Source organism: Anolis sagrei, chromosome 6, assembly GCF_037176765.1.
Source record: "Anolis sagrei isolate rAnoSag1 chromosome 6, rAnoSag1.mat, whole genome shotgun sequence".
Taxonomy (NCBI): domain Eukaryota; kingdom Metazoa; phylum Chordata; class Lepidosauria; order Squamata; family Dactyloidae; genus Anolis; species Anolis sagrei.
Genome location: NC_090026.1, coordinates 110,935,325 through 110,945,643, shown reverse-complemented (window position 1 = coordinate 110,945,643; position 10,319 = coordinate 110,935,325). Strand labels below are relative to the sequence as shown.

Here is a 10,319-nt window from a genome sequence, read left to right as displayed (position 1 = left end):
ACTCTAAAAACTACCATGTCAGACTACACAGAGAAGCCATTGAAATACAAAAGCATGTGAACAATTTTAACAGAAAGAAGGAAGCCATGAAAATGAGCAAAATCTGGCTACTATTTAAAAAACTCTAAAATCAGGACAGTAAATAAACTACACTCAAAACAGGAATTCCAGACAAGAAACAATCAGGGCCAGCTAATCACCTCCCAAGAAAGGATTCCCCCAGGCAATAAGAAGCCAGACCTTGAAACTGCTAGGCCATTAAATGCTAATCAAGATGGCCAATTGCAACATTCGCACCTACCTCAAACAGACAGAAGTTCTTTCTCCCACCCTGGGCATTTAAACCCAATTTTCCTAATTTCAAACAGGCCTCATAACCTCTGAGGATGCCTGCCATAGATGCAGGCAAAACGTCAGGAAAGAATGCTTCTGGAACATGGTCATACGGCCCGGAACACTTACAAGAACCCAGTAATTGGTGTTGGTTAACATGACATACATTATATTGAGGTGGGGATTGCTGTTGAACCTTGCTAACAGGCAAGGGATGTTACGTCTAGATTTCTCTGGCTTTATAGTCACATGTGCTTGCATTCCAGCCGATTTTGCAGATATCTCCAGAGCAGCTTCTAAGATAAGTATATGCACAAGGGACCTCTTGCAAATGAAAGGGAGTGTTTCCCTCCCAATGGAGGATAGCTGCAAATCATCTTTTAAAGCAAGTATGGCTTCTAAAATCTGTTGGGATTATCAGAAAACTCAGGAATAGCACAAACACGTCATCAATCATCGGATGAAAAAAAAGCTGTCTTATTTGTGAATGTCTGTTCTCCCTGATGGAAAGACAAGTAGAATTGGGAAAACACCCACTGCTCCAACTAAAAGGCAGTCTCTAAGAAGCTTCCTCCAAAAGAGAAGTCCGTCCCCCCCCCCCCCCGCTCTCCAACTGTTAGTTCAATTTTTTCAGGATGACCATGGAGTGTCCCAGATGTGACCAATCCCTCAACATTGTTTGTGTTGGTCTGTGACATTAAGGACTGGCATCTCTGATATACTAGGAAGGGCAACAATATGTAGTATACATGGCAGATTTCATTGTCCCAAGGATCCTGTCCATATCCTTGGACTGCACACATTGACAAATCCACTAACACTGGAAAAGTTATTCCCACTAAGACTTTAATAACTATAGTATCCAACTCAGAATGGACCAGAGCTATTTTCTTTAGAAATCCTCAGAGCCAAGTGAACCTAAAACTTAAGCATCTAAACTCACCCAATCCTTTCATTTTAGTTTTGTACTGCTTGAAAGCCTCCCACAGTTAGTTTCATTTTCATGGCAAGCAGCCAAAAAGGCTCCCATTGCTCTTTAAATTAATGGCCTCTCGCTATTAGGAGAGGGAAAGCAGGGAGCAGAGGAAAAGACTGAGAAAGAACAGAACTCTGGGAAATGTAGTTTGGGAAGGTAAGGAGCTTTATGCCAGAGAATTCAAAAGGCCCTGCCCTAAACTACATTTCCCAGAATCCTGCTTTTATCAGAAAGCTCCAATCAGGATAGAAGAGAGAAGTAGCAGCAGCCAGACAGACTTCCAATAAATTGTTGAATCTGCAGAGGAAGACTGATTGATACTTCTAATAAGTCTTTGTATTGGTCTGAGAAGCAATCCCTAAATTAGGGGTCCTCGAACTAAGGCCCGAGGGCCGGATGCAGCCCCCCAAGTTCATTTACCCGGCCCTTGCTCAGGGTCAGCCTAAGTCTGAAACAACGTGAAAGCACACAACAATCCTATCTCATCAGCTAAAGGCAGGCCCACACTTCCCAATGAAACACTAATACGTTTATATTTGTTAAATGTTCTTCATTTTAATTATGGTATTGTTTTTAAGTGTTTTTTGCACTACAAATAAGATATGTGCAGTGTGCATAAGAATACACTCATGTTTTTTTCAAATTATAATCCGGCCCTCCAACAGTTTGATGGACTGTGACCTGGCCCTCTGTTTAAAAAGTTTGAGGACCCCTGCCCTAAATGGATGCCTCTTGGGGGTCCCTTCCAACTCAACAGGGGGGGCATATTCATTAGTTTAGAGGTTGGATGGCCATCTGTCAGGATAAGTTTTTTTTGAAATTTCCCCAAATATCCATGGATACGTGAAATGTTCTGAAATTTGGTGGGCTAACATTAGTAAATGTGTCCTACCACTGTAGCAAGTTTCACCCCAATAGCTGTTAAGAACGAGGGAGAAAGGAGCTTCTGAAGTTTCCCGACTTGTGCAACTACTACAAAAGGTAACAAAATTTTGTTACTCTCATTATAGTAATGAAATTTTCACTAACAATACTTTCAAAACACTTTAGAAACAAAACACCAGTATCTCCATTTTGTAATGACTTTTGAAACTTTTTAAAAATTGATCACAGATGCCTATTGAGTAGCTAGAAAATCTATAGGTAAATAAAATATGTATTATCAAAAAAGGATGCTAAACGATGATCATTCCTGTTTCGAGGATTGGTCAGTGCCTTTTTCTCATCTTTGGTTTCAATCTTGTAAATTTGGTCTCAATCTCATCACCAAATAGATGACTTCTGGAGAAAAGGTGCTTGCCATGATATTTAGATCCTCCATCAACCTAAAAATTATAGTAATAGATTCCCTTGAGTTACTTAGAAAGGGATTGGCAACTGAGCATTGGAATATTTTCTGCGTTGAAGGCCGGTCCTGAGATTTGTTGGCATCAACCCTCTTCTTAAAGTTGGTATTGATAATCACTTGGCTTGCAGTGGTGGAACTAGCTGAAGTTCTGGCAGTGTCTGCTGACGATCATATGAGCGAGCTGTACCCTGCAATCACTGTGGTGTTAGGAGTCCATCAATTCTAGATGTTACTTTCTAGATGTTAGAAGGGAGGTGTCTTCTGAATTCATTACATTGTTTTCCATAGAAATGGTGATTAGCTTTGAGAACTTGGGTTTAGAATTTTTTGCCAGACAGAAATTGGATCCAACTACTCCAGCCTCATATGCTCCCCCTCGCCCGCATGTGCACACCACACTGCCATACGCTAAGCACACCTGCTCTCCCTTTCCCCACTTTTGAGTCTCAGAAACAACCCTCCCCTTGGCTGAGAGGCCGGCCCATCACAGCGGAGGGCTTTTGGTGGAAGGATTCGTCATCTGTTTCGAAAAAGGAAGATAAGGATGGGTGCGGAGATCTTCAGCCTTCTCTGCCAAAGGGGTTCCTAAGACCATCAGATTTATAATTTATATGTTTTCTGATGATCTTTGGCAACCCCCCAGGGGTCCTTACCCTCAGGTTAAGAAACGTTGCTGTAAATCTTACCAATTGATACTAACAAACACCATGTTTAGTACACTCAATACTGTGTGAAGACAGCTAAAAAGCAGAAAAGGAAGTCAGTTTTCCAGTGATTTCGTATTATGCAACTTGTCACAAGAAAGACAAAAGATGTAGGCACAAAAGAACACAGAGGAACAGTTATACGGACAAAATCAGGAAGCACATCAAAAGCATCCAAACTTATGTATAAGGTTTCAGCATACTGAATGAGTTTAAATCAATACATCAACAGCAGAAGTGGCACAGCAAGCCTGCAGAACAGCAATCTTTCAGCAATAGCTAGATTCTGAACTGGCAAATTTTAGGAATGTACAAGAGCCTGATGTATCAGGTTGTGAACAACAGCTTTTTGCAAAGAAAACCCACATTTATTTTGTAGTAGCAATAGTTTCTTTTTTATTTTTAATATACTTTAGGAAACAATATACAAAGCTGAGCTTTCTCACCATTGTCAAACAGCAAGATTCTCCAATTACACAAATTCAGCGTTTTGTGATGGCTAAGAACAGCAGTCAGCACCAGACTTGAACAGTTAGCTACAACAAACATCCTTGGAAATGAAATGTCATAATAGCAAGACAGGTAAAACCAGGAGTTAACATAAGACAACTGTTAGGGAGGTGTCACTGATCCTTGTTGAATGTCATTAAATATTTTATACACAATTTTGTATCTGCTTTTTTAAAAACAAAACCTCCCTTGAGGCCTTATTTTCAATACAAAAGTATTCAACAAGAATAGTTCTGATAAAGAATCCCCAAAGAGTTCAAATTCTAATATGTACTGACCAAAGGAAAATGAAAACCAGTGTTTCTTTGTTTTAAACATGTTTATTACAACAGATACAATTCACATCTGACTAGCTTCTTCTTCTTCTTTCCCTCCCACAACCATGTTGACATGTTCGTTGGGCTGTTTCCTTATAATCTGAGAAAGGGATGTACTTTCAGCACACATGCCCAGCAGTACTACCAGTCCATTCTTACAGGGTGCAAATGGAAATACATTTCAATAATTTATACAAACAAGTGGGTTATGCTCAATCACTGCAATTTTAAGCTACTGTACACAGGAATGAAAAGATTATAGAAAAGTGCCATAGCAACAGTGCCTTAGGAAAGGAGGAAATTAGAAGAATTAAAAAAAACTGATAAAATCAGACCCTAGGATTTCAAGGGGAAAATGAACATAGAAAATGAGAACACTGCTCTGTAAAACAGAAATGGAAAAGCACTGCTCTTGATTCGGTGCAAGTGTGGAAACAGTTGTTTCATGATATTTTGTACATTACCCAAACTGTTTCAAACTGTTGCAGCCTTGAGACACAGATCGCCTGGCGCTTGCATCGTATTTTAGAAAATGCAAGATTTTTGAATGATAAATTAACTAAAAAAAGAGAGAGAGCTAATTTTGCAGACAGGTTTACATGTAAAAGGCTAGGTATTTAGCCACCTCAGCATTGATTAGTTTTGGATGTCTAAGCTCTGATACACATGGCTTCCCATGGCTTCACTCTACAAAACATATTTACAACGTGAAGAATACATCTACAAGAAATCTACATTTCAAGGGTTTACAAATCTTCCTTGTATCCTTCCCCTGAATGACACCCCTCGTGTCCCCTTTCCCATGTCATTTTCTTTTGCCCAACTCAACGGTCCAAAGTCTACTCATATGCAGCTCAAAAATGTTAAGACTGGGCAACCAGTTTTACAGTTCCTGTACTCAAAAACCCATGTGCAATTATTCACAACTTTTCACACCATGAAGGAATTCTGATTCTTTAGTTTTTCAAGTTCTTTAATTTGTTGTCTCAAAAATAGTATCCTACAAAGGAAAAGAAAGTAATTAGCTATTCTTAGATGAGCAATTTCATTCCAAAATTAGTACTTTACCAAATAACATGCATTTTTAGTTTGTTATGCAGTCTACATCAGCTGATATATAATAATGTGAAAAAGGTTTGTATGCTTTTTTAATTTAAAAAATGACAAAATTGCTGGGCCTAGAAATGGCTGACCTACCTTAATGGTACACATAATGGGCTAAATAATTGTTCAAGATCCAGGAGCACACAAGGCCACCTTCAGTAGTTCAATGGCTGTGGAGGGAGGTATTACGCCTGTTTAAGTCAGTATCATCCTGTATGTTAAACTGTCACAGTTTTTAGCTCCTGTCTGAACACTTGGGATTGTAGCTCAGTAGCTATTCATGCTTATCAAAGTTATGAAACCAAAACTCAGATGAAAGATTTAGGATATCAACATGATGCACCCAGAATAAAGTCTTACCTTTGCTCACGCAAAGTTGCTTGAATTTCACATACTCGAACTAAAGATCTTAAGTTTTTTAATTCAGTACAAATTTCAGACATGTGTACACTCCCCATGTTATGAGCTTCTTCACGTAATCTTGATGCCTAAAACAAGAGTTAAACATTATATTTTTGGAGTGCTTGCAAACAACAGTATTGTTTTACATTAATGTTGTAAGAGTTATCCACTACCATTGTGGATAAATTCAGACATGTAATAGCAATCCTTGGACTAAACCAAGTGATCTCCATACTCCTGGAGATATCTTTACCACCAAACAGACAAGACAAACCAAAGGCAGAAGGAGTTGAAGAAAATAGAGTCAGTAGCAACTTGTGATGCCAGGCTTCTCCAAAGCAGATAAAGGAGAGCCTTAATTCTTAATTAGTATTTTTATGCAAAAGACCCCACATTATGGCCTTCTCTGAGCCCAAAGAGACAGTATTTTTAATCCACAGGACGTACTTTATTAAAGGAGACAGACAAAGCCATAGCAGTCCAGTGGAATCAAATTGCCAATTCAAGCCAAAATCAACGGACTACTCCAAGTCAAGGCAAAACACAGAGTCCAGAACTAAGCCAAAACAAAAACAGATGGAGGAAAGCCAACATGCATTACGACGAGTGAAATACCAGAAATACAGTTAATAAACAAACACCTCAAAATTCCTTCGATACTGCTGTGAATGAAAATGAACTTAGGGTTTCCAAAAGAATTAGGCTAGTTACATGGACAAGGGGAAGAGGGGCTACCTCCCAAACTCTTACATAAGCGCTCTAGAGATTATTATTATTAGACTTCTTTATTACAATAATAATAATAATAATAATAACCTTATTTTTATACCCCACCTCCATCTTCCCGAAAGGACTCAGGGCGGCGGCTTACAAGGGGACAAGCCCAGAGAGCACAGAGTTAAAACATAATGCAATAAAATAAAAACAAAACAAAACCAAATAGAAACATATCACAATAAAACATAACATCATGAAAACAGTACCATGGGAGCAATAAAAGTGCTGAGTTGGGAGGGCTCTGGATTTGTGCAAAATTACTAGACAGAGCTAAGGGAAAGTGCAAAATTCAGTGGCAGGGATGGGGGAGTAATGTCCTTGGGCTTTATAATGTCAGGATTGTAGAGCAGAGGGCCATGCTAAAGTGCCGGAACTTAGGTATGAAAGGGCCAGTTCTTTGGAACTGTCTAATCAAAGGCACAACGGAACATCCATGTTTTTAGGTTCTTTATACCTCGCTTTATCTCCCCAAAGGGGACTCAAAGCAGATATCCAAATAATTCACTGTGTAAGAGTAGTAAACCCATTTGTGTGAGCCATAGAGGCCATGAAGAACCATAAAATGCAAGAGGCTAAAAAAAGTGCCAACCTATTATGATTAAACTGAAAAAGCAATCCCAAAAATGGGGTCAGCTTATTCATGAATCAATGTGAGTACTTTACCTTAACTCTTATTTAAAAAAGGAACCATCCCCTTCTCTGTGTAAAGTGCCAAAAGACCAGAGCTTAATCTTTCCCGGGAGAACTATCGTGTCGCTTTTGGCCTTTCTGAATGCCTAGCTGACCCTCTGAAGCAACATTGGTGCTTTCCCCTCTCCTTGGAATGATCCTCTACTTATCCATATCAAACTCCATTATATTTGCTCCAAACCCTGCTCTCAACTTACATATGAGATCAATTTATACATATCATATAAGGTAATTTGTCAAGGCAGCATGTTTAACCAATGAAAAAACAAGGAAGCCTAACATTAAATCTAAACACAGAAGCCTCCAAGAGAAACACCTGTAAGAATTTCTACCTTTTGCTATCCCTTCTATCTCTAGTTATTCAAAGGTAAGGCACACATCAAACCAGTTAGCTGTTCTATCAGCCTTCTTCCTAACTGAAAAATTCTAACTGCCAGTTAGAATGCATTGCTTCTGTATTCTATAACCAAGGAAGCCTCTCTCTTGACAGACACTCCCTTCGGAAGAAATTGGATTTATAAGAAAACACTGCAGTGTGAGATACTTAAGATATCTGACTTCCATAATGGTATATTAATTCAAAATATGTTGCCAGAATTTCTACTGAAACAGTTTATGAGCAAGTAACTTCCATAAAGCACAGCTAGTTCAAATTTGAAAACCACAACAAGTCTGATGCTCTCCTTTCTTGCAGTGTAAAAAAACAACCCCTTTCTCCCACATCTTCCCTAAACAGTAACTTGATATTCAGAATGAAAGAAGAAAAAGTATAGCTATATTTTCTAATCCAGTAGTATAAAAACAGAAACAAGTGATTCTATAAATCCAGCAAATAGTAAATTATAAAGCCAAAGACATATAATTCCACCCTCAATCACTTTCTCCAGCCTATCTTCCACTCAACTACAACACTCAAGTAAAAGAATGACTTTATTTTTCAACTCCCTGCAACTCCAGAAATAGAAATGCAAGCTGCTGAGTAATTCTTTTAAAGACCACTGGAATGTAAACATGACCTGGGAAAAGTAATCATACTAAAATGAAACTAACATTGCAGAATGAGTACTCACCTGCTTTTCTGCATGATCGGCAGGCCATCCTTGAACATGCTTTATAAGATTTTCATTGAAATGTGCAGCTAATGTAGGTGTTAATGAGCACGTAGGTCGTGCAGATGCATTCTGTGGTGCTGTCGCATTTGAAGCACTTGTACTGGAGGTATGATTTGGACCAGGAGATGGACTTCTCTGACTACTGCAAGCAAAAAAAAAAAAAAAAGGTAAAAGGAAGTGGACTTTGTTAAGTTACCAAAAAACCCCAAAAAAAACAAAACAAAACACCCCATCTGAACATTAGGAAGAACTTCCTGACTGTGAGAGCCGTTCAGCAGTGGAACTCTCTGCCCCGGAGTGTGCTAGAGGCTCCTTCTTTGGAAGCTTTTAAACAGAGGCTGGATGACCATCTGTCAGAGGTGCTTTGAATGTAATATTCCTGCTTCTTGACAGGGGGTTGGACTGGATGGCCCACGAGGTCTCTTCCAACTCTATGATTCTATGATTCTTACTAGGTAGTTTAGCTATTTCAGCAATATAAATCTACATGGAAAGTTCAAGACATAAATTACATGATGTAACACAATTTTTATTCTTGGATTATAAATGCAATTTCCTAATTGGTTCTATCATAAATACATGGAATAGTTTAGGACATCCTGCAGCACATTTTGCTATTGTTTTTCAATGAATATCTCATAAAGACTCAACCAATTTAACATAGTTTGTGGCAGACACAAAACAAAGTTTCTAGAGTATAACAGCTACTTTCAAAGTAAGTGCCACACAAACAGGAAATAACACTTTCAAACTAGGAACAGTTTTTCCTCAAATGTTGTTAAATAGTGTTATTATATAAAACAAAATCATCAGATACATGAACACAGCCTGAGTACTCCTTATCCAAAATGGCTGGGACTAGAAAAAAACTGGATTTGGGGGCTTCTTGGATTTTTGGAGTGCCGCATAGACATAATGAGATAATTTAAGATGGAACTTAAATCTAAACACAAAAGTTATTTATGTTTCATATATACCTTATATACATAGCCTAGGTGCACGAAATAAAGTTTGTGTACATTGAACCATCAGAAAGCAAAGCAGCCATGTGGACAATTTTGGAACATTTTGGAATTCCAGATTAGGGATGCTCAAGCTGTTTCAATACCAGGGTGGGGCAGCTGCAAGTTAAATAGTACGACCAAAATGGCAACTAGGCAACCACCAGGTCATTATGAAAGTACTATTTTATGTTTTTCTTTTTTTAATGGTACTGAAAGAAATGTGCCTTAGAATATTTCCACATTGAAGCAAACTTCTCTTCATATCTACAATCCTGCTAATTAGCAAAGATTGTACAATCTCCCAACAAATCTTAAAAATGTAATGTAATTTAATTTCAAAATCTGAAATAGTCATTGAACAACCCAACTATGATTAATAGAACAGAAAGACAAAGTAACTACTAAAATTGTACAAATATATATAGGGAGGGAAGGAAGAATAGCAGGGGCTTCCTTTGGTTACTTTCAACCTAATCCTGTTTCACTTGACTTAGATGAAGGGGAACAAAACTCTACCTAAATATTTCTAATTAGGCTTAACATGGCCTAGTCACCTATCAGCAAAACACGATTCCCTGACATCACAGGACTCAAAAGAAGAGAATATTTGCAGAGATCATCCCAGGGGTTTCCTTTCTATGAAAGGCAAAATCTACAAGTAATATTAAAATATCATGTCAGAAAGCCTAACAGTGTCAAGCAAATGTAAATTAGTGGCTTTATCTTGACAGCAAGTTCAGAAGCTTTGTTGATGTTCTGCCACTAGGGGGCCTTCACAGTCAAGATGATCTATTCTTAGAGACTTATGGCTCCAACTATGTGCTGCTCACCTAAGCTGTAAGTAAGAATGACCATTGGATTGAGGTAGCTTTCCCATTCGTGAAATACACCACTTCAGAGCCACAAACCACTAAAGGAGGCTCCTCAAATCAGTTGAAGAAGATAGCAATACTGACATCAGAAGCAACAGAAAAAGTCCAAGGAAGAAAAACAAAGACTACTCAAATATTTTGTTGCTAGAGCTTGGTTATAACTAGGAGTG

The 10,319-nt window shown here is 38.4% G+C and overlaps 1 protein-coding gene across 5 annotated transcripts in view; it reads right to left on the bottom strand.

Moving 5' to 3' along the window:
* Positions 1–4,171: 4,171 nt before the first annotated feature.
* The window catches only part of WAC (WW domain containing adaptor with coiled-coil), a 59,605-nt gene continuing 53,457 nt past the window's right edge, over positions 4,172–10,319 (bottom strand). For 4 of the 5 annotated variants that reach the window (XM_060782473.2, XM_060782472.2, XM_060782470.2 and 1 more), the window contains 3 exons: positions 8,232–8,415; positions 5,653–5,780; positions 4,172–5,188 (listed from right to left, as the gene is read on the bottom strand). In XM_060782473.2, coding sequence (XP_060638456.1) covers positions 5,119–5,188; positions 5,653–5,780; positions 8,232–8,415 — 382 coding nt within the window. In that variant the 3' untranslated portion in view covers positions 4,172–5,118. The remainder of the gene's footprint in view (positions 5,189–5,652; positions 5,781–8,231; positions 8,416–10,319) is intronic. The other variant, XM_060782471.2, reaches the window with a different exon arrangement.